The following is a 25,400-nucleotide window of genomic DNA, read 5'->3' as shown; positions in this document are numbered from 1 at the left end:
CAGAAATGACAGTGTGCTTGCAAAACTAACTGAATAGAACACACAAAAAGTATTGTTTATGTTAGTGTCACAATGCAGTTCAGAATGACACTGAATAATTTTCTGAAGTATCTTTTGAAGAATTTTGTTCATGGTGAGGGGTGTCAGATAACAGATGGTACAAGAACCACCCTCTTTGAAGCATGATGAGATTTTCAACCAATTGGGCAAAGTACAGGCTTTTTCAAATATTTGGACAAGATGATGGACTATTTAATACTCTCAGATTTTAGTATTCTCCATTTTTTGATTTTGTTCTTTTCCATTTTTCTCCTAGTCTTAGAACAAAAGTTTATAAGTAGCTTGGTCATGAAGCTACCTGATAGAAAAAAATGGGGAGAGTCTGAAATCAGTGCCTAAGGCAAAAAAATCACATATAATCAAGATTATCGTTGAAATTAATTTGCGTTATGCTTCTTATAAGCCCCAAAGTCAACATTTAGTCAAAAGAATTGAAAGCAAAGTGTTGAAAAGATAATATTTGTACATGCATGTTCACACCAGTATTACAATAGTCAAAAGGAGGAAGCAAATCAAGTGTCCATTGACATGTGACACGATGTGATATATTATTTGTTATGGAATGTTATTTAGCCTTAAGAAAGAAGGAAACTCTGACACATGCTATAACATGCTGAATCTTGAGAACATTATATTAGGTAAAATAAGCCAGACACAAGAGGACAAACACTGTATGAGTCCACTCATATGAGGTATCTAGGTAGTCAAATTCATAGAAACAGGAAGAAGAATATTGGTTACCAGGACTGTGGGAGGGAGGAATAGAGAGTTATTGTTTAATGGGAACAGAGCTTCAGCTCTGTAAGACGAGTTCCGGAGCTTGTTTAAACAACGATATGTGGTCTTAACATCACTGTACATTTAAAAATGGTTAAAATGTTATGTTTTATGTGTGTTTTACCACGTTTTTAAAAAAGCCAGTTAAAATTGTGCACAAAAAAAACAATTCTTGTGTTATGTTTGTGCATTTTACCTTTGGAAATTCATCCATAGGCATATGCCCCTTATCTAAAACTGATCATTCTTGCCTCCTTCCCCACTCAAACCAGACTTTTGCCCCTAGAGTCCCCAAAGAAAGAGCTTCTCCACTCCCCTTCTCTTTTATCCCTTTGGTCCAGGCATTGATGTTTGAATTTATATGCAAGATGGTGCTTTACTATATCTCTCATTCTCTTCTTCAAATATTTTATAGTTGAGGAATGAAAGTACTGGCAAGAAGCAGAGAGAAGTGTTTGGCTCCTAGACTACACACAGCACCTAGATGTCACAGAAAATACTTTATGTATGAACTAATAAAGAAAATCATGAGAACTCCCACATTTCTGTTTTTGAGCTATCAGGGCATGAAAAAAACCCATATTTGGAACTGTGATATTAGGTTTGACATAAATACACTTCCATGTGTAAAATAGATAGCTAATGGGAACCTCCTGTAAAGGGAGCGCAGGGAGCTCAGCTTGGTGCTCTGTGATGACCTAGAGGGGTGGGATGGGGGTGGGGAGGGAAAGCCAAGAGAGAAGGGATATATGTATACATATAGCTGATTCACTTCATTGTATAGCAGAAATACGACATTGTAAAGCAATTATACGCCAATTTAAAAAAATTTGTACTCACTTTGAATATATGTTTGGGATGTGCTAAGTCACTTCAGTCATGTCTGACTCTTTGCAACCCTGTAGCCTGCCAGGCTCCTCTGTTCATCAGATTCTCCAGGCAAGGATATGTAGTGGGTTGCCATGCCCTCCTCCAGGGGATCTTCCCCACTCAGGGACTGAACCCGCTTCTCTTATGTCTCCTGCACTGGCAGTTGGGTTCTTTACCACTAGTGCCACCTGGGAAGCCCATATATTTGGGCCAGTGTTGAATAAAAATTGTATTTGCATTGCCCACAGGGGCATTTCTAAGCAATGTAGTAGTAATAGCTTCAGCAAAAAGGCAGAGTAGCAATCTTTGAGAACTCTAACCCCAATTATTATAAATTCTGGTTCACAAATGACTGATATCCCATTAATGTGAAACAGAAAGAAATCCTTTACATGCCTAAATGATACTTTTAGGCAACAAATTGTTAACTCGACTATATACAGTTGAAAGCAAAAGCTTCATACACTGCATGTTTGTATCTCCTCAAAGCACCCAATTGTGCTTTGCTTGCAGGAAGTAATCAATAGATAGTTATTGAATTTGGAATGTCCCTCTTCCCAATCAGTGAAGTTTAATATATTTCTGATTCAGAATGCCTACTAATTTTTCAGCACTAGTAAGCCTTTAAAATATCCATTTGAGATATGTTTAAGAGTTCACATGGGGTTGCAAAGAGTCGGACATGACTGAGTTACTAACACTTTCACTTTCTTCACTTTAAGAGTTCACAGCAAATAGCATTATATAAATGATTAAGAAAATACCATTAAATGAAACGTGCTTATTCAACAGACCAGTAGCCAGTGATAAAATGTAATTTAATTTAATATTTAAATTTACATTGTTAATGTACAAGAGCATTTCTTTCAAACACAAGGTTAACACCCACTAAAGAGCAATGCTGTTAGAGGAGCAGAGAAACTTTGGAAAACTCTGCCGTCTGAAATGGAAGCAAGGCACTCTCCATTAACAGCTGGTGGATTCCTGATTTCTGCCCACAGAAGGCATATTAGCACTGAGAGAGCTCTCCCACAAGGGGAGATCACCTGCTTTAATTCTTTGCTGTCCTCTTCTGAGCTAGTTCGGTCATCCACTCTGTATAAACTTGTATGTCAACATTAAGATCAAAAAAAAAAGAGAGCTGAATTGATAGATGACTTGGTGGGGGCTTGGGGGCGCTCTCATAGTTGTAGTAACTATGGAAGACAGAAGAACACTGGCTATAATCTTTATTTTCAGCACTAGTGTCTGGACCTATAACTAAAAACCTTCTTCATTCCTTCCAACCAATCAATATTGACTAAAAAGTTTTTTCCTTAAATCCAATGGGTGTAAAAATAAAAAGTGACAGCATTTCTCTAGGGTCTGGTTTTTTGTTTTGCTTCTCCTTTACAGACATGACAAAAACCAAGGATTAACATTCTAAGACTAACGGTGCACAAAAGGGTTATATGTATGCACAACCTTTCTAATTTATTCAAATTCAACTTGAATTTGGTCTGAAGCTACCTTGTATGAAATGTTAGCTTCCTGATATTTAGTAACGTCTATTATGTCTGCATATGAACTCAAACAATTACTGCAAAAGTGCTACTTTACTCATGGTAAAATGTAAGTATTAGTGGTTATTTTTAAAAGCCTGTTTTCCTGTAGATGCAGTAAATTAAGTAAAAAGACCATGGAAAGAAGAATTAGGTCCTAGTCTTGATTTTGTTACCAGCTGTTTGATCTTGCATAACTCTGCCTTTTGCTGGGCCCCAGTTCTCTTCTCTATGAATTTCAGGGAGGGGTGGACTAACTGACAAGTCAGGCCCCTTCTAACATTCCAAGATCCTAACATTCCAGATCCTATCATCTTGATATTAATATAAAAATAATCTCTCACAAAAGCTCACACAAACATAATACATGATCACATATCAGAATGACACTTGAAGAAAACATATATGATTTGCTATCTGGGCTCTCCTTTGCAGCAATTAGGCAATCATTTGGCATTTGTTTGATTGTATAATTTAATGACAATATAAACAGCATAGTTTTGTTACGTTTCCTTTAAAAAGACTAAAGCAAAAATGATTTAAAGCTAACAAAAACTACTATGACATCAGTTTGACATTCAAAGTTTGTTTCTTAGCAAAATGGCCAAAGATATTTTGACTTGATACAGAGTATATATAATATAAAGTTACTTTTAGACCTAAAAATCTTCAAACATTATTTGAATTTAGCAAAACATAAGCAAAATTTTAATATCAAAGTGCTAAACAGTACTGCCTTAAAAGTCACTGCAAATGAACCATAAAATAACCGCATGGAAAGTAACATTTATTTTACAAATGGTTAATAAAAAGACACATTATAAATATATATGTAACCTGCTATATTTATATATATATTTGCTTATTTAATTTCTAAGTGGTGTATCCAAATTCACCGTGAACACCCCATTTAAGTACTCTGTAACTCAGCTTCCAGGAGCTGGTGGTCTTGCAATAAATACAGGCAAAGCTATTACAATATAACGTGCATACAAATGTTTATACAAATAAGGACACTATGCAACAAATTATCTCATAATAATATGGCATTAACAGTATAAACATACAAAAGGGAGTACGAACACGGAATGTTGAAACGCAGCCCACTAATTCTTTCTAGTACTTACATTCACACTATTTTTTTTATAATAAGACTTGCCTGTTCTCCAAAATTGTCTCATTAACCAATAACAAAAATTAAATTATATATACTTTAAAAAACCTTATTATCCCTGGTGCTTACCCTGTATGATCCATTCCTACTTATTTGCATGTTCTCATCAAGGGTTCAAATACTTGAAACTTATTGAATGATGCTCCTGGGGCTTCTGAATGAATGCCAGTCAGTTTCTATAACTGAAGCAAGTTTAGGGAACTGTGGCAGGATTTACAAAACATGATAAAAAAGAAGCTGTGTGGCAATCCGTCTTATAATCTGAGCCCTCTTTAGGACAGTTGGACAGTTAGGGCAGGGGTCTGGATCCATCAAGAATGGCCTAAAATCTTGGATGGACCATACCTCAGAAGGGTTCTACAGGGCAGGTGGACAGAGCCTCTGCTAGGGAAATTAGTATGTGTCATTTGCTAACATGACTGCCTCCTTTTTATTTCCATACAAAATAAAGGAGAGTTAATAAACAAGACTTAGTAAGACAGCACTTTAAAAATTGCACTTGTATATGGAAGCGAACAGCCATTATTGTTTTGCTATGTCTGATGTATAGGTAATCCTCCTTTCACTGTTTGTTAAAATAAAGGAAGAAATAAACTAAGAAGAGGAAATTTCTGCTTTGTTTGCACCACATACATACCCTTGATACAAGAAGTGTATTCTAAAGGGATCAGTCTCAAGCCACATCCTACCCTGGTGAACAACCCTCGGCTGTTCTTGTTTTTAAATACAAACCAACTATAATTGTATTCCCCCAAAAGAGTTTTAAAAGTTATATTATCCTTTTTTTTTTTTCCTGCTGGGATAGCATTGTCCAAAAGTGCTTTGTTAGCAATTTCTTAGAAAACCCTCATGAACTATACCCCCCTCCCACCCCAACCCCAAAACCTAAATATAAAACACAACCCCAACACAATACTCTGCAAGTTTTCTGGCTTTCAGATGTAAAGAAAAGTGCCAGGAAAAAAAAAAAAAAAGTCTTTCCTTTCGACAGGAGCTTGCTTTCTCTCTTAAGGAAGGACAGAAAATGGTAGGTGTCCAGACCCCCTCCCTCTGCTACTTAGCAAGCGGCTGCTAGCAGATGAGGCAGCTCCCTGCTCAGGCTGCTCCTGCTCAGAAAGGCAGGGTGTCCAGGAAGAGCTTGTCGATGATAGAAGGTGGGGACACCAAGTCTTCCAGCTTCAGGTAGAAGATGCGCTGGAGGCCCAGGGTGCAGATCTTCCGCAGCTCTACCAGGGCACGCAGGACCTTGGGTTCAGTGGGCTCCAAAGCCTGTCCCTTACTCTGGTGCTCTTTTAAGCTGCTTGTGATCTTGTTGCATAGCTCCTCCACTCTCTTTGGTTCTTTTAACCCATGTCGTTCTGCAGAGGGATAGAAAAAGGATAGGAAAATTTAGGAGGCAGTTACATCTTAAAAAACCCTGAATCCCTAATGGAGGCCTGTGTCCTGTTCTGCCAGTTGGGATGGCATTTTACAGTCATAGTGCCCTCCCTCTTAGAGGTAGTTCATGGCCTTTAGTATCAAATGCAGCTTCCCAGGTGGTGCGAGTGGTAGAGAACCCGCCTGCCAACGCAGGAGACATAAGAGACACAGGTTCGGTCCCTGGGTTGGGAAGATGCCCTGGAGGAGGGCATGGCAACCCACTCCAGTATTCTTGCCTAGAGAATCCCCATGGACAGAGGAATCTGGAGGGTTATAGTCCATGGGGTCGCAACGAGTTGGACACCACTGAAGTGACTTAGCATGCACACACACAGTATCAAACAGCACTAGGGATTGAATCTCAGTCCTATCACTTACTCGGTGTCCCCGAGAGTCCCTTAACTTCTGAGCCATGATTTCCTTACAAAATGAAGATAATAATCAAACCCAATTCAGAGTTTCTAGGAAGACCAGCTTAGGCAAATAACACAGATGAAGCACACAGTTCCCAGCACAGAGCCACAGTGAATGAATAACAGGGTGGTTACTATTTTGCACACATTATCTGACTGAGGTCTTACAAAGCTCCATGAGGAAGCAACTCTCTTCAGAGTGACACAGAAACACATCCAGGTAAATGAAAAAATGTTGCCATCCTGACAGACTCACTTGGTAGTGGGGGCTGTAATTTTCCATTTGTGAATGCAAAAGCTGCCCCGATACAAAGTGCATTCTTGTGTTTTCATGCTAACCAGCATTGAGAAGAATCTAGATTTTCTTTTCTTTGTCCCCTCCCTCCCCACTCCCATACTCCTGTTGACCTATATCTGGCACATGTTTCTCATCTGTGGAGATGGAAAAGTCAACGAGAAGAAGAGGAAGACCCGAGAAGGTGATGCAAGCATTTCATAATGTGGCAAGACATGAACACCAGTAATCTTATATTTTATAAAATAATATATAAAATTATCCCCATGTTAAATAGTATGATCTCTTATTTTGTATAGATGGTTAAATGGTTTTACCAAAGTCACACAACTGCTAAGAACTGGGATTTGCCTCAGTCTTCTGAGGCAGCCTCTGTTCTCTGGCTCCAGAGCAATGTTGCATCTCCTGTGAACAAAAAGGAGCCTGACATCCAGTGCCAATCAAGTTGCTCTCCCTCAGTGTGTAGATTTCAGAGCCTCTTTTCTGAAAGAAGACGTTGGCCCCTGTTATCTCAGTCAAAGTTTTCATCTCTCAGGATGTGCATGCTAAGTCGCTTCAGTCGTGTCTGACTCTTTGAGACCCTATGGACTGTAGCTCGCCAGGCTCCTTTGTCCATGGAATTCTCCAGGCAAGAATACTGGAGTGGGTTGCCATTTCCTACTACAGAGGATCTTCCTGACCCAGGGATCAAACTCACATCTCTTATCTCCTGCGTTGGCAGGCGGGTTCTTTAGCACTAGCGCCACCTGGGAAGCCCTCTTTCTCTCAGTATGCTGTGCTGTGCTTAGTCATTCAGTTGTGTCTGACTCTTTGTGACCCCATGGACTGTAGCCCACCAGGCCCCTCTGTCCATGGAATTCTCCAGGCAAGAACACTGAAGTGGGTAGCCATCCCCTTTTCCAGAGGATCTTCCTGGATCTTTCTAACCGAGCGATCAAACCCAGGTCTCTTGCATGGCAGGCAGATTCTTTACCACTAGTGCTGCCTATTGTCTACTTCAAGAACAAAAAATCTGGCTGCAAACTTGGCAGCAAATTTGAAAAGTTATAAAATGTTCATAGTCTCTGACCAAGTAATCCCACTCTTGGGAATTTATCTGAAGAAAATGTTGAACAGAAGAATAAGACTGTATGCATGAAGACACTTGGGGTGGCATCACCTAGAATCTAGAAAAATTGCATAGATGAACTTATTTGCAGGGCAGGAATAGAAATGCAGATGTAGAGAACTGGCGTGTGGATGTGGAGGATGGGGAAGGGGACGGTGGGATGTACTGGGAGATTAGGTTTGACATAAATACATTGCTGCTGCTTCTAAGTCGCTTCAGTCGTGTCCGACTCTGTGCGACCCCATAGACGGCACCCCACCAGGCTCCTCCGTCCCTGGGATTCTCCAGGCAAGAACACTGGAGCGGGTTGCCATTTCCTTCTCCATAAATACATTACCATATATAAAATGGATAGCTAGTAGGAAGCTACTGTATAGAGTGGAGAGTTCAGCTCGGTGCTCTGTGATGAATTAGAGGGATGGGATGTGGGTGAAGAAGGGAGGTCCAAGAGGGAAGGGATATATGTATACATATGCCTGATTCACTTTATTATACGGCAGAAACTAATACAACACTGTAAAGCAATTATACTCCAATTAAAAAAAAAACAGAAAAGGATAAAGTGAAGAAAAATAGGGAAAGTGTTGAGTAAAAAACAGTATGTCCTCATAAGGGAAGATTCTGTAGACATCAAAAAGGACATGAAGGCTGTGAAGCAACATGGCGAAATATATACTATTACATTAAATAAAGAATGGAATACAAAATGGTATCTAAGCTGTGCTACCATCTATGCAAAAATTATTCTGATATCTAGAGATGGGTGATTGGAGTAGGAAGTGGCAACCCACTCCAGTATTCTTGCCTGGAAAATTCTATGGACAGAGGAGCCTGGTGGGCTACAGTCCATGGGGTTGCAAAGAGTCAGACACGACTGAGCAACTGAACACACACAGAGAAGAATGGAAACAGAAAAGTGAAAATATTTATGAGACTGTCAGATCACTCTTTTCTTTTAAAATATCCAGGTTAATGGTATTGGTATAACAAATAATGTTAAAATAGAACAAACTGGGATTTGGTCCTTTGTGAAACCTTTTCGTTGCTGTAACATGATCAAACAGTCATCCTGCAGATAGTAAATTCTATTAAATTCTGAGATATATCAAATTAGGTTCATAATGCAGGGAGAGATGCTTTTCCCAGAATAAAATACCAATCTATTGATTTAAGCTTTCCCTTCCCTTCCGTGCCTCATGTCTTGCACTATATTCAGGATCCTATATTCATTATCAGAAGAAAGAAACTGAGCAATGTGTGGGCTGGATTTCAGGAGGGGGTTGATTACGGAACCCTGTAACCAGACTTTCTCATGGCCAAACTCACAGAAGGTGCCTCAGAGTTTTCCCTGCTCTCCAACCAGTTGTGACTGCTAGATAACTATGGCAACCATTATTTATTCAGTGAATTCAAGTGGAGATCGATACCTCCTGCCAGCTGGATCAACCCTGGGCCTGGAATTCCTTGAGGAATTCAGAGACACTCCTGTTAGAAGCCAGAGGCACCTTCTTTGTTGTGTTGAACAGCTACTGGATTTGTGGCTTCTTCACTCTTTCAAAAGGGTTGAGATAAAATTCAGTCTCCAGGCAAACTACTGCCAGCAGTCAGCAAGATTTTCAAATCACTAGGGAGTCACTAAGTGTCTGAGACCTTCCCAATAATCTGAAATTCCTTAAAACCCCAATTGCTGACATTTTAGTTTAAGGGAAACTCCCTTTCTTCTTGCAACATGGTAAACATGGCTGCAGAGCTAATATACAGAGAGTTCATAAATCTAGAGGAAATAAGACATTTGGATTTTCCTCCTTCCTATATACGGATTTCAGTTTAAGATCTTTGTCCACCATTAAATAAAGCAAGCTTCTCAGTATTTCTTGCATTTTGATCTACATCATTTTTATCCAATATGTATTTTAACTCAGCTTCATATATTCAACACTTTAAAATACAGATTCTGTAAAGAATCAGCCTGCCAAAGCAGGAGATGCCAGAGATGCGGGTTCGATCCCTAGGTCGGTAAATCCCTTGGAGGAGGAAATGGCAACCCACTCTAGTATTCTTGCCTGGAGAATTCCATGGACAGAGGAGCCTGGCAGGCTCCAGTCCTTAGGGCTGCAAAGAATCGGAATGAGCATGCATGCCCACACATATGGATTTATGTGTCATAACCACAGAATACATGAATTGGAAAGAATTTGAGTCATTTAGTTCAAACTCTCTTCTAAGACAAGAGTCTCCACTACAAGATACCACAAAGAGAGTGCCTGACACCAGCCAAACTGGGAGTTCACTTTTACACCCTGATAATAAAAATATATTTAATAGTACTTTATAGTACATTTTAAAAACTTATTTTATTGCACCCTCACCATAATTCTATGAACTAGGCAGGACAAAGATAATCTTTATTCAATGAATAAGAAGGTTAAGGCACAGAGAGTTAAATGATTTGCCACGGTCAAAATTAACAAGTGGCTAATTTCTTTCATGCCAAGTCCAGAGATATTTCTATTATACCTGGTTGCCTTGAACACTGTTAGAATGTCCTTTCTCTTCCTGAAATGAACTCAGCCTCCCTGTAACTCCCTCCTAATTTCTGTGTATCTAATTAGCTAATTGACTAATTGCTTCTTTCAACAAATATTTGAGTATCTGTTCTGTGCCAGCCACTGGGGTTAGAATAGTATACAAAGCAGAGCAACAACTTCCCTGGTGGCTCAGACAGTAAAGAATCTGCCTACAATGTGGCAGACCTGGGTTTGATCCCTGAGTCAGGAAAATCCCCTTGAGAAGGGAATGGCAACCCACTCCAGTATTCTTGCCTGGAGAATCCCACAGACAGAGGAGGCTGGTAGGCTACAGTCCATGGGGTCACAAAGAGTTGGACACCACTGAGCAACTTTCACTTTCTGTGCCAAGCAGTGTTATAGCCACTGGGGTTAGAACAGTGAACAGTGAACAAAGCAGAGCAACAACAGATTGTACTCCTAACCTGCCTCGTGTTAGTGTCTAAAGACACTGCTGGATTCCTGTGCATTCTAGCTAGCCATGCAGTAGACATCTCTGCTAGGAGAGAGAGGAAGGCAGGGAGGCAGGCAGTGGGGAGAAGAAGGGACGGGAGGGAGGGAAGGAGAAGATAGGAAACAGAGAGAGATTGAGTGAAAAAATGAAGCTATTTAGCTTTGTGCTCCTGTGCTCTTGTTCTTGCCTCTTCACCTAGTTAACATCTATTCACCTGTAGATTGCAGACCAAATATTTCTTCAAGGAAGCTTCCCTTTTTACTCCCAATCTAGATCTTGTTCTTCTATGGCATTTTCTCTATTTTTTTTCCTTTGAAGAATATAACAGGTTGAAATCAGATTATTTTTGTGACTAGTGCCTGTCGCTTCCATTAAATATAAACCCCATGGACTGTTGCTCACTTTCTCACTATTGTATGGTTATTATCTGCAGTTTAACAAGATGTCTGGTAATTTGCATGCATGTGAAAGCTGGAGAAGCTGTTACGGTCAATCCCAGTCCCCATAAGATGTTTGATACAGTATACAACTAGCGTTCATTCAATCTCTGTAAATCTCACTCCTCAAGGCAAGAACTCACTCCCCATGGCTGCTTATTCCAATTTCAAATAGTTTTGTCTTTTAGGAAGCTTTCCTTATCTTGAGCTAAATTTTGCCTTCCTACAGTTTACAGTTCTGCCTCTTAGGCCCACAGAAAAAATGCCAAATCCTCTTCCTCATGGCAAGAATCAGGGGGTAAGGAAAGGAGCGATGGTACCATTAGCAGCCTCAATAAGGAAAAGTAACTTTTTTTGGCTTTGAGCAGGTCTTGGCATAGGCCAACTCAGTTACAACAATAATATAGGTCCAACCAAAGGGGAAGGAGAAGAGAGCACCTGGGGAGAGATGTGTGTGTAACTCAGACACCCACTAACAAATAGGACTTCCTGCTCGGAGTTCTACTTCTTTCTCTGGGAAGTCATCTCACTGCTACTTCTCATGCCATAACATCCTTTCCTGACGGGCAGTCCCATAGACGCTGAGCTCACACTGATCAGGAAACCACAAGTCGGTCAGCAACCTGTGCTCAGGCTGTAATGGTGCATTTCAGGCTGTCTTTGATTTATTAGAGCAGGTGTCTGTCTCCCCAACGAGACCACAGATTCTTTAAGGATAAGGGATTTTATGCCTGGCACATAGCAGATGTTCAACAAATATAGAGTCACTCTGAATTAAAATAAGGTAGTTCTCAGGAATTCTGACTATCTTCTAATAACAAAGTGGTGGACTAAAAATAAATAACACAGATTTTCCTAATTTGGGACACTTTCTGCTATTCACAATTAACCCATTCATTCAAGCAATATTTACCTTATGCCAGACACTTTTCAATGCTAAAGTAATTATAAAGATGAATAAACCTCTCCCTTCCCTTAAGAAATCCTGAGTCTAGCTGGAAAAGAAAGACACAAAGAAATTGCTTAATGTGATGTATACAAATAACTGTAGGGAAGCACCAACATTTTGGGGGGCTTCAAAAGTGGTGCTACTGGTCAAGAATCCACCTGCCAATGCAGGAGACATGAGAGATGTGGGTTCGATTCCTGGGTCGGGAAGATCCCCTGGAGTAGGAAATGGCAACCCACTACAGTATTCTTGCCTGGAAAAACCCATGGACAGAGGAGCCTGGCTGGCTACAGGCCATAGCGTCACAAAGAGCCAAACACGATTGAAGTGACTTATGGATTCTAGAACTGCCAGCTCTTCTTGGAAGTAAAACTTGTGCCATTTAGGGTAATAATAATAAAGATTTGTCTAATTATTTTTTCTGTAAAGTACACACTAGGTCATTCAATCTTTATAAGAAACCTACACGTATACATCATTATCCCTGTGAAAAAGGAGAAAACTGAGATTCAGAGAGGGTAAGGAACTTGCCCAAAATTGCACAGTTAGGAAGTAAGCATGGTGAAGACTTGAATCCAGTCCTCCAATCTCCAAATCCCATGACATCCCTTCTCCACTACCAATTTTTTTAAAAAAAATATGGCCCTGCCAAGTTTTACATTTAGTTTTCCTTGCAATGTAGCTGATGGCTATATGTGACAGAAAAACAGAGTAACCAGGTAACCATTTTGAGTGAACAGGGGAGCTCTGAGAAGACAGGTGCTGGAGGGTGTGGCAGGATCAGCCACCTACCGGGTTGTGCCATGTCACTGTTTCACTGCTTTCTGCCCCGTCCTCAATCTCAGAGTTCACATTCCCATAAGACAAAAGAGAAAGACTAATAGAAAGAAAAGAAAAGAGTATTTTTCTACCTGATGGAAGACATGAGTAGGGAATGAAAGCCATGGGGAACATTGATTTAATGTAGTGTCTTGCAAACTGGCATTTGGGCACTCAAGATTCCCTCTACTATCTGGTCTAAAACTGCCTTTCCAATCTTACTTCCCTTTTTACTCTATGTGCTGTGCTTAGTCACTCAGTTGCGTCCGACTCTTTGCGACCCCATGGACTGTAGCCTGCCAGGCTCCTCTGTCCATGGGGATTCTCCAGGCAAGAATAATGGAGTGGGTTGCCATGCCCTCCTCCAAGGGATCTTCCCAACCCAGGAATTGAACCCAGGTATCTTGCATTGCAGGTGGATTCTTTACCATCTGAGCCACCAGGGAAGCCCACAAATCCTGGAGTGGGTAGCCTATTCCTTTTCCAGGGGATCTTCCTGATCCAGAAATTGAATCCAGGTCTCTTGCATTGCAGGTGGATTCTTTACCAGCTGAGCTACCAGGGAAGCCCCTTTTACTCTATGGGAAATGTATTTTACTCTGCGGTTAGGTCATAATCATAAGCCATAAGATAAATATTACATAGATTCAATATTTTTCCCTGAAAATTCTTTAAATTTTCCCAAAGTACAGGACACGCTCTCAGCTCTCACCATCAGAAGCAGGGAGTCCTTGGCCCACAGTGGAATCATGTCTTCTTTTTCATGCTCATTCTAAGACACAGCATCATCAAGTGTAGTAGCTTGCACTCTTTTAGTTTTTCTGTTCTTTCTACTGAGATTAAATATAGGATTTAAAAGACCTACTGTATAGCATAATGGCCTATATGGGAAGAGAATCTGAAAAACAGTGGATATATGTATATGCATAACTGATTCACTTTGCTGTACACCTGAAACTAACACAACATTGTAAATCAACTATGCTCCAATAAAATCTTTAAGAAAAGGAAAAAATAAAAAAAATACATAATGCAACTCCAGCTCCTTGCTTTTCCCCAGAATGTGAAGAGTTCCACTGCCATGCCCCTGTTATGTAGTTTCCTCCACTGCATAGCGGAATGTCCTTCCTCTAAATGGTCTCATTTCTCGATGCCATCTCCTTGGGAAGCCATGCGTGACCAGTACCTCCATTTTCCTTTACTCCAAAGTGCTAGCAGTAATCTGAACTTACCTGCCCTGAATCTATCCCTTTTAAGGACCTGAGCACTCACTACCATACACTGAGTTCACTACATCAACACATATGACTTCCTAGTAGACCATACACTTTTCTGCTGTGAATTCTGACAGCAGAATTCACACATGGTTCATCTTTGCATCCCTAGGGACTGTCACCATGCCCCACATATAGTAGGGCCTCAATATTTATTTAGTGAACAATACTTATAAAATGGTAATTCCATACTAACTTTTGATTTGGGGGTGCTTCTTATTTATTACACATAATTCACTGCAACTAGATATCACCTCATCGGTATTCTATCAGAAGCAAAGTGTTTCCATTACTCCTATGCCAGGAATATAGGAGTGGTTAGGGTAGATAAAGTGAGGACCTAAAAACATGTGACAACCACAACTGTGGGGAACTTCCTTTTACTGTGCAAAAGGAGAGTGATCTGAAAAAAACCATTTCCTGCCCCACCTCACCACCTAGTTTTTTTTATCAGGGCACAGAGACAGAAATGGAGGAAGAAAAAAAAAAAGAATTAGGAAAAAATGTCATGTTTGTACAAATTACCAATGTGGTACAGATTCTTAATAACTTTCCTGGAAGCAAGACTGGTTAAATGTCTAAAACCCCATTTCCTCTTGATGAGTTCTCTGTGGTTTGGAGCAGACAATTTGGGGACAAATTTTCTCCTGCCAATAGTCCAACTGATACTCCACAATCACCTTTTATGATCAATGGAGCTTTCTCAGAGGTCAAGATTTCAGGGGAGCACACGTTCAAATGAAAATTAATATCCATGACAATGTGCACTGCTGGAGCTCAGGCACTGCCTTTTCTGCCATTTCCTGAAGTTCTCACACATTTCAATCCCCCTCCCAATCAGCAAATCACAGAAAGAGTTCTGAGAGATCCAGAAATGAGAGAAGAGGCCTTGTTTTTCTTGTGTATTATAACTACAGCACCTATAACAACCAGCTCTGCACAGGCTGTGGGACTGACAGCAGGATCTGGAAACATCCCATCAAGGACTGGGCCCTTTGTCAGTGCCTGGTAAGTGCAGCCGAATTTCTTTAATATCATTGTCTTTCTTCAAGCCTCTCTCCAGCTTCCTAGGAGACATTCACCAAACACACTGCCTTCTAAGGCTACCACCTGTTTCCTCATGCCACCGAGTTTGATTTTGGACTGCTAGGGTTTGTGGAAAGGGCAGGCATGTGCCTGATTTGAGGGAGTCCCTGTCACCATCCCTGCAGGATGGAGGATAAATGGAGAGGGCACCTGTTCTGAAACCAGTTTGGCTATATCACAAAGCTAGTTATCTGTCATCCTTGCTGCCACCAGAGGGAATAGATATTATTATCCCCATTTTACAGATGGGGAAACAGTTCAGAGAAATGCATTTCTCAGTAGCATGCACTTATTAAATACGTGATCCCAGATTCAAACCTGGGGTGGTGGTCTCCAAAATCCTTGCAATTTCTGCCATGCGAACCTGCTTCCTCCCTGAGCAAGTCTCCACATAAATGGGCAGAGGCTGAGCAGCTATAGGTGGCTCAGCAGCAAAGGATCTGCCTGCAATGCAGGAGACGCAAGTTCGATCCCTGGGTTGGGAAGATCCCCTGGAGAAGGAAATTGCAACCCACTCCAGTATTCTTGCCTGGGAAATCCCATGCAAAGAGAAGCCGGGCGGGTTACAGTCCATGGGGTCACAAAGAGTTGGACACAACTTACTGACTAAACAGCTGCTGCAGCAAAGCATCTGTAACTGCCGCACACACAGCAAACTGCAGGCAGAGATGGGACTAGCACCACCTTCTAATTCCTAGTCTGTATTCTCCGCCCTGAACTGCCAGTCTCTCCAGGTTGGGATTGCCTTGCACACACATGCTGTGACCTCATTGTTGTCTATTAATTTCTACTTAAAGGGTAAAACAAAAAAAGATGTCAGCCTCAGGACCTCCTCTTAAACCAAACTTTCATACCTGGACTGGCTTTTTCCCTCTTAGTCTCTTTCCTGCTAAAATCTGTGCTCAAAACCAGCTGTCAGGGTAGACCTTTCTAAAATGCAAGCCTGGCCATGATGCTCCTCTCTGTGGATCCCCACTGCTCTCAAGATAAACCCCAACCTTCTCATCCAAGTGTGAAAGGTTCTCCATGCCGTGCCTCACCCTAACCTATCACACCTGTCTCACTTCCCATCACTCTGGGTTTTAGACCTGAAATGTATGACAGCCACATTTTCAATGCCTTTAGCAAATTTATATTTATGCCTAAAATTCTCACTCCTTTCATTTTAGCCTGGAGACATCCTATGTTTTTATCAAAGACCAGCTCATGCTGCCTCTTTGTTTTTTCTGGTTCGGATATATTTACATCTTAAAAAAATTTTTTTTTAATGGAGTATAGTTGATTTGTAATGTTGTGTTAGTTTTAAGTGTACGGTAAGATGATTCTGTTATACGTATACATGTATTCACTCTTTTTTAGATTCTTTTACACTACCTCTTTTGAGATGACCATCCCCCACCATGGGTGTCTCAGCACCTTGTACCCACTCTCACATCCCCACCTTGACACTCAGCCTCTTGTATCACATGGATTCTTTTGCACGCTCTATCTCTTCCAGGGATATGTGTTACCATCCCTGAAAACCCACTGAATTGAAGCAGAGTGCCTAGATCAGGGAATACTTGTCAATGAACTAGACTCAAAACCCATTTCCATAGAGATGTGCAATGTGTTGGCTTTATTTACTGAAAGCAAAGGTTAGCTGGCTCTGGTTTTTGTGTCTGTTTTTCTAAATTAACTAAATTTCATACTTTCTAGTTTTGAAGGTTTAACTGTCCTAGGAAGAGCTGAATGATTTTAAAACTTAACTGGAGAGCTTCAGTTGAAAGCTAGCCTTTGAACCAGGTTCATTCCAGTCCTGCTGGAGTGAAACGTTTGTGCCTTCAATGTGTGTATTTTCTTCAGGTGCTCCCTTATGTGTGCCATTTGAAAGACCCCTTAATCAAATCCATACTTTTGAAGACTGTTTCTTTTTGTTTTGTCAATGGTTTCCTTGGAAGCCTTTGGCAGGCAGACTTCTCATTCAGGACCAAAGACCAGGAGGAATCAATTTCCACTTGGAATACTGAGGGAACACACTGGTGTCCTATTCCTCCCGTTGCACACACCTTTACTCTTCCTGGCCTTCATGTAAACCATTAGATGATGAACCAGCTTAGTCTCTTAATGTACTCAGACACATCTCACTTTAGCTAACAGGAGATGTCCCGAGGAGGTTTGTGTAAACAACGCATATTTCTGATGCATCAGAAGGAAGGGCCCATGTGTGCCCCAGGATGCATTTGGCCCTCTGTGAAACGCATCACCTGCCTAAAAAACATGTTTTCCACAGCCAAGAGCTTGTCAAGAATCCAAAACTTAATCCTCAGTCCAATGACCTAGCCTGTACTTGAGTCTGATGAAAAGGATGGGAGGTGAAACCCACTCTCGCTAGCCTCTTCTGGAGCCTCCATCTACTGTCACTACCTCACCAGGCCCCAGTTTGAACAAGGATGAGATTGAACAGGAAACTCTGAAAGTGTGAAGGGGCAGAGGGGAGCTGGGGCCTCAAGCAGCTACAGGGTGATGGTGTTCCCTTTCTTATCCACTATGCCTTTGTTTTTCTTTGTCATTCTGCCTTGGAATCGTTTACCTCCCAAAAGATAGACAGGAAGAGACATCTAGAGGGAGAAAGGCATAGCAGAGAAGCTGAATATGTTCTAAGCTTCTGGTTTAAACCCTTAAAGTGGTTGAGTTGAACCATTTTTGCTGTATATGAATACCCATTTTCCTCAGTCCTCTGCCAATTAAAGCTGCTAAATAAAGCTGTAAATAAACAAATGTGTGTTTTATGTTATGTAGTTCTTTGCTTTACATTGGGTTACTAGCCAAGGACTGGGGAGAAGCAAAGACCCACCCCTCTGCCCCACAGGACCAGTCTGGTTAAAGTAATCTTACTTCAAAAGCTCCTGTAAAAATAACCCTGAAGCAGTGAATCCAACTGCCCACAGCGACCCTGTGGAAATTTAGATTTTCATATAACTGGCTTTACTGACAATAACCAAACCCACTGGGAATCCTCTTTCCTGGAAGTTCATGACAATAAGTTGCAGCTGTGTGTCTCCTGTTTTAAACTAGGTTAAACCTAGTGAGGGATTTCCCTGGTGGTTCAGTAGTAAAGAATCCACCTGCCAATACAGGAGGCGTGGGTTTGATCCCTAGGTTGGGAGGATCCCCTGGAGAGAGACATGGCAATCCACTCCAGTATTCTAGCCTGGGAAAGCCTATTAACAGAGGAGCCTGGTGGGCTACAGTCCATGGGGTTACAAAGAGTCAGACACGACTTAGCGTCTAAGCAAGTGGAAATCAGTGGATTTCAGCAAAGTGGGGCAATCATTTTCCTAATTTCCTGTGTGTGTGTGACAGCCAAAGCCAGAATCAAACATAAGCCAGGAAAAGAGAGAAGGGGAGACACAGTCCCTTCACGTCATGTCAGGGTGGTGCTTACCTGTGATCATGCTCAGTGCTGACAGGCAGGCTAAGGCTTGGATATCAAGGTTCAGGCTCTGCAAACTTAAGGAAAAGTCTTTAATGGAGTCGAGCCACTCCCCAAATCCACGAAGGCACTGAAGTCGATGCAGGACAAGTCCATTGCAGAACACAAACTTATCTTCAGCAGTGTTTGACCTACGAGAGAAAGTCGTCAGGGAGGGTGAGGATAGAGACGCAAAAATAGGTCTGTTCAATCTGTCCAGTGGGATAACATCATAATGCACCGGTACCCACACAGCTTTGGGCAGCCTTCAAAACCCAGCATGGTGCTGCAAAACCCGCCCAGACACCCTCAATGAACAACCCTGGGATAAACAACCACTGCTAGTGGTCTGCTGACTTCCCTGGTAAGCCTCAGCCCTGGAGATGCTCGGAGTAGGGCATCTGCTCTCTTTTGGTTAGAAGCAGTTTCTGGCTTGCCCTGGGATGGATGGTGGAAGTGAAGCCCAGTGCCCTGTCTGTCTGTGCCATGAACATGAGACTGTTCCCTTCAGTGCTCCTTCGCCAGGACTTCTCTTTCATTTTCTTAAATGTCGAAAACTGATAAGGCCCGAGGTTAGACACTACAATTCCATCGTGCAGACTCTAAAAACACCAAGTCCTCTCAAGCGCCAGAAATCAATCACAAACTGAATAATGGTCTAAAGTAAAAAGAGTCCTTGTTTTGTACTACATTCTCCACTTTTAGCAGCAGGGCTGTAGAGGGCTATTTCTCAATCCATCCCAATAGTTTATAGTATGTCTGCAGTGATCCCATTCTTTTCTCATGAAAGGCACCCTGGAACTTCTAGTTAGCACCACTTCTCTGTGGAGCCTTGGGCACTCCTTTAATCTTTCTGCGTTTCCTTATCCTTATCTATAAAACAGGAATTCTAATTGCTACCTCCAAAGAATGTTGTGGGAATTAAATAAAATAAAGAATTTGAAAGTCTATGCACAGCGCCTGAATACAAGAGGAGCCCAACCAGTGTTAGGTGTAACTAATTCTGAATTTTAGGTGGACCTTAACTTAATCTTAACTCTCCTTTAATTTTCAAATCTCTTCCCACATATTTCTTTCTCTTGGCCCATTGCAGTAACATGTTAACGTCTTTTTAACTGTGTTTTTTAGAGAAATAACTTCATTCATTCATTCACTCACTAAGTATTTCTTGAGCACAAAACCAGTGCCATTCCTTAGCTGGACACTGGAGAAAACCTGATGAATAGGGCCTACATGGTGTTTGCCCTCATGGAGCTGATCACTGACTTAATCCTTTGCTGCCTGCCTAATAGATAGTAGTCATATTGCTGATTCAGCTTGGTTCCTGCACATGCAGGATTGGCTGTAATTATGCTAATTACTGGCAGTCTGGTTGTAACTCCATTTCAGTCTCTCCCACAGATCCCTCCCCAGAGGCTTGCATGCACAGGACAGAATGATTCAATCTCAGGGTTTAAAACCTGGACCTCAGACCAGTGGCATCAGAATTGCTAGAATATGACTTAAAAATGCAGATTTCTAAGTTAATATGTCACACTATGATTATATATATTTTTTCTTTTCCCTCATATTTCTTCTGATTTTTGCTTTATGTATATTTGTTCCTTTGTTGTTAGGTGTCTAATGGTTTATGATGTCTATCTTCTTTGTGAATTGTACATTTCATCATTAAAAATATTCATCTTTGTTTCATTTTAAAAAATTAATAAATACATTAAAAAAAAAATGCAGATTTCTAGATTTGCTTCAACGTAGATCCAAACCAAAACAGCTGGGAATGAGGCGTGGGAATTTGCATCTTAAATGAGAGTTTTTGGTAACATGGTGTAAAACCGGGGAGTGGGAAGCAGGGAAGAGAAAGAGGGGGGAAAAGTGATGGTTTTTCCTATAATATTGGTAAAATGTTGGTACCATCTCCTATAAATATATAACTGAAAGGAGGCAAGGAAGAAAGAATTTAAAATGCTACATGTGAACTTTATGGCAGAAGCTTAGATTCCAGGTTCTAGCTTTTCGAAAAATCAGTTTCTCTCTGTGTTTGATGTCACTGAGTGCAGTAAGGTGAACCAAATCTATTGATCCAGAAGCTATTCTCTTGGAGTAAATACCTGAGGCTGCAAAGCTGTGGGAACTCTTTAGCGCCCCCTCTGGTGTATCAGAAAGTAACACTACCTGGGAGGTAAATGCAATGTTGAAAACACTTGCTCCCAGGAAATACCTTATGCACCATGAGAATCTTCCTGGAATCACAGAATGATGGTGCTGCAAGAGGCTTTGCTGTGTGTCATGCTTAGTCGCTCAGTCGTGTCCGACTCTGCGATCCCATAGACTAGCCTGCTAAGCTCTTCTGTCCCTGGAGATTCTCAAGGCAAGAATACTGGAGTGGGTTGCTATACATCCCCGAGGAAACCTTCCTAACCCAGGGATCAAACCCAGGTCTTCCGCCGCGCAGGCTGATTCTTTACCAGCTGAGCTACCAGGGAAGCCCATCAATTGCCAAATCCAACCTTCTCATCTTATGAAGAAGGAAACTAAATTTCTGGTGAAGCAAGTGACCTGCTTAGGGTCTTACAACAAGTCTGTTAAAACTGAGACTAGAACCCAGGAGACCTGGCTACCAGCCCAGTGTTGGATCCACTGCTCAGTCTTTTTAATGCCTGGTCATATTACATATGTCCTTCTTGAGCAAACTTTTCACCACAGACTTAGTTAAAAATCCAGCAGTTTTCAAACTTCTTCAAAGGAAGGAGTGGACTAAAGGAAGATAAGGGAATAGTAATTACCTGATGGAAAGTCTGAGAACAAACAGCTCCAAAAAGGCTGATTCTATAAGTAATGTCTGATCTTCTTTGGGGAGATCAGTAAATCCGGGAATCTTTTCTGCCCAGCTTCTGGATACATCAATGGAGGCTGTTAGAAGGTTGTAGAACTGTTGTACATGCTCAGCATCCGTGCCTGCAGCAGCCTGCTCAGTGGGACAGTACTAGAATGCAAACCACAGAGAGCAGCGTTATCTCAGTCCAACAGGGCTGACAGCATCATTTGCTAATTGGCTCTTCCAAGATTGTCAATGCCTTCTCTTTTCAGGAGGGCTTTCTTTGACCACCAGAGCCCACTCTTACTGTGGTTGACAGCAGAAAGTGCTAGAAATTAGCATCCTTCCTGGAGAACATCAGTCAGTGGGTTGGTGGGTAAATAACCAAGCTGTGTACCCCTTGGGTGGGGAAACTACAGTTCAATGCAGGTTCTACACTGTCTCTTAGAGTCTTCCTTTGGGACCAAGTGTCAGCCGCCCACACGGTGTTTTATGTGATGCTGCACATTTTATTGCTTGCTTCTCTTACAAGTCTTATTTCTCATCCCCCCAATTTCCAGCACCTTCTAATAAAACAGTTCGCACTCAAAAAAAAAAAAAAAAAAAAGATCGTCAACGCCTAAATCCTTACTCTTGGGTCCTACAGATTATAAAACCTTTTTGCATTCATAGTCTCATCAGATTCCCACTATAGCCTTGTGACATAAATAGAGTGGATTCTGTTACCACTTAATAGGCAATGAAATTTGCTTAAGTTCTATGAGTGCACTGGTTTTCAGTCCTGACTGCAATCATCTGGGGAGCTTTAAAAAACACTCATGTCTGGGTCATATCCACAGAGATTCTAATTTAACTGGTCTGGGATGGGGACTGGTCATCAGGAATTTTTAAAAGCTCCCCAGGTGATTCCAGAGGGCTGCCAGTGTTGAGAGTCATTACCCTAGAGGGTTGTCTTTGTGAGCCTCTAGGATCCACAGAGTCCCTAAGGCATAGCTGTCTCCAAACAAGATGCTTAATTAACCCCTGGTTCTCAAACTGTGGTCCTTGGACCAGCAGCATCAGCAACACCTGGGAATGTGTTAGAAGCAAAAATCTCCAGCTCTGCCCCAGACCTACAAGAAACTGTTTTATCAAGATCTCCAGATGAATTCTCATGCACAGTGAAGTTCGAGAATCTTGGAATTAACAAATACGAGAAGATGAGTGCTTACTGTAGATGAATTTCTGAGAGATAAAACAAAAAAGGAAGGGGTGGGGGAGGAATGTGTCCTTGGCATGGCCCAGGCAGTAGGGTGCCATCAGACTAGGACTTGTGGCTACTTAAATAAGTGAAAATCCTCCATCACACCAGCCATATTTCAAGTGCTCAATAGCCACCATGTGCTGTAGAACATGTTCTGTTGGACAACACTGACCTAGAGGGCTCCAGGAGAAGGAAGGTACAGGCAGAATTAAAGTCTCTACCCAGCTTTTAGCTATGCTGGTGGCGTCAGCGTTTTGCTTGAATCATTGGAGGAAAATCTTTCCTGCTTCAGGTAGAAAGATTGCTACAGCAAGGTAATAATCCAGGGACAACCAGCAACAGAGACTTAAGAGATAAACAAAAACCTTCATGTAAATGTGCATCATTGCCTTCACAGAAACACAGCTGATGGTGCTTTTGTGTCTCCTTTCTCAGTTGATCTTCCAGGGACATGGATTTTAACCCTTATTTTACAGATGAGGAAACTGAGACTCAAAGAGGCTCAGACAGGCTAACAGACTTTCCCAAGTTACATAACCAACAGTGGTACAGCCAAGACTTAAACATGCCTCTGTGGTTTCCAGTCCTACACCTTCTGGCTATTAACAGTTCTGATATTACTAGCTGGTGGCCTGTAGAGTAGTTTTTAAAAGTATTTTGCTTTGATCAATGGAAGACTAGAGTATATGTGTATATGAGAATTTACTCTGTAATAAAGGTGGCATTTAAAAAAAAAGTATTTTCCTCTCCATGTATATATTCATTTGGTCTCATATTTTGTCAACACAGTGATTGGCACAGAATTGACTCCCAGTGACTAAACAATAACAATAACAAACCATTGTTGAATATTGTTCAATGAAAGAACAGTCAGGGGAGTACCTAGGTTTGCCACAATGCTCTAACCTGGATGGAGGACAAAAAGCCAATGAGCAGACAGGTGCTCACTGTACAATTACACAGGTCTGAAGAAATAAGGCCCTTGTCTGAATTGGGTCTCCCCTCATCCCACTGTGTTTTCCCAAAAGGCGTCATGAAATAACAAAAGGAACATCAGACAAGGAGCCCAGTTAATTCAATCCTAGATTTGCCTAGGCCCCTAATTTGTGAAATAATGTAGCTCTGCTACTATAGTTATCTAGGGTAAATTACTTAGCTTTTCTGAGCCTCAGTTTTCTCCTCTGTACAATGGTGGTACCATCTTCCTCAACATTTTGTTGTAGTGATTAAATGTGATAACATATACGGAAAGCCCGGCACATAGAACATATTTAACACATGAAGACAGTAATGATACCGATAATGATTTTGATATTTAGAATTACCACTGTCCCTCAGCTCCCATATTATAAAATGAGGGATGAGGTTCAACTAGAAAGTTTCTAATTTTCAGCCTGACTTTCTAGGACCCCATAATATCAGGTCCAGTTCAAAGTCCTGGCTCCTCTGTTCCCAATAATCTGCCGAGGGCCAGGATTCTATTAATATGAAGCCCTGGATGTTCCCAGTTGGAATGCGAGGAAAGTAGGGTAGAAGGAAGCAGTCCTCTCTCCTTTCCATGGATATTCAAGGATGACAGCATGATCTGGTGTCATGGCCACTCCCCGTCACCTTCTTTCAGCACATGTACTATTAACTGGAGGAAAGTGGGGGGAAAAAGATTTTATTTTTAAACTTTCTCCTCTTACATGAATCTGATTCCAAATGCTCCCCACAGGCAGCATGAAATTCAAGGCAGCACCACGTTTAGAAAACTGATAGCACTACAATTGAAACTCTCAGATAACTGAGAGTTGAGGAAAGAATGTTGGATCAGACAGCAAATCTCGGGTCCCTCCTCCAGGCTTTGACATTGACTTGCTGTGAAGCCCTAGATCAGGCACTTAACTTCTCTGGGTCTGTTTCTGCCTCTGAAGTAGGAAGTGACTAGACTAGCCAATCTCTAAGACTCCTTTGGCTCTTGTATTCAGTTGTCTTTCTGTTATTGATTTCTAGTTTAATTCCAGGGTGGGTTTGATGGCAGACACTGTATGATTTCTATTCTTTTACAGCCCAGACCATCATCTATCCCAGTGAATGTTCCACATGATGGCTCTTGCATTCAATGATTCTAAATGTTGCTAATCACATCAGGTATGATGATATTGCCTAGAATTAGATACTAATTCAGCCTTATTGTTTCAAAGTAGGGTGTTAAATGGAGAGAAAGAGACTAAAGAACGTCAAGGAATGGGACCTAACAGTTCCCTCCTGCACTGTTGTCCCTGAAAGCAGGGCTCACAACTCAATAATCTCCCTGCTTCCAATATTTGCTCAGAAGCTTCCAGAGCACTTAGCTTTCACCCAGGGTCCTCTGCAGGCCTCCGCCCCTGCTGGGCTCACATTTCATGCGTCCTGAACACAGGGAGATGCAGTGGCTGCCTGTGTATGCAGTTTTCTCTGATGGAGTCCAGCAAGAAGGAAAGCCAGCAGGCCCTGTGTGCCAGACTCCAGCCAGATTCTCTCGGCTTCACCTGCAGTGATTCCAGTTCACGTTCCAGAATTCTGGAACCAAAGTGGATTAGGTCTGAGCCACCAGTAACTAGGAGGTGACTGGAGGGTCAGCATCAACTTCTGGGGGTGAAAAATAAATCAAGTGTCCCTTC

The 25,400-nt window shown here is 41.6% G+C and overlaps 1 protein-coding gene across 2 annotated transcripts in view; it reads right to left on the bottom strand.

Moving 5' to 3' along the window:
- Positions 1-2,514: 2,514 nt before the first annotated feature.
- The window catches only part of NR4A3 (nuclear receptor subfamily 4 group A member 3), a 41,782-nt gene continuing 18,896 nt past the window's right edge, over positions 2,515-25,400 (bottom strand). For both annotated transcript variants that reach the window (XM_081512290.1, XM_081512280.1), the window contains 3 exons: positions 21,481-21,680; positions 18,671-18,849; positions 2,515-5,780 (listed from right to left, as the gene is read on the bottom strand). In XM_081512290.1, the coding sequence (XP_081368416.1) occupies positions 5,533-5,780; positions 18,671-18,849; positions 21,481-21,680 (627 nt within the window). In that variant the 3' untranslated portion in view covers positions 2,515-5,532. The remainder of the gene's footprint in view (positions 5,781-18,670; positions 18,850-21,480; positions 21,681-25,400) is intronic.

The sequence above is a fragment of the Giraffa tippelskirchi genome, chromosome 1 (genome assembly GCF_054371585.1).
Source record: "Giraffa tippelskirchi isolate mGirTip1 chromosome 1, T2T-mGirTip1v1.2.pri, whole genome shotgun sequence".
Lineage (NCBI taxonomy): Eukaryota > Metazoa > Chordata > Mammalia > Artiodactyla > Giraffidae > Giraffa > Giraffa tippelskirchi.
The sequence above is the reverse complement of the archived record's forward strand: the minus strand, read 5'-3'. Positions and strand labels throughout refer to the sequence as shown.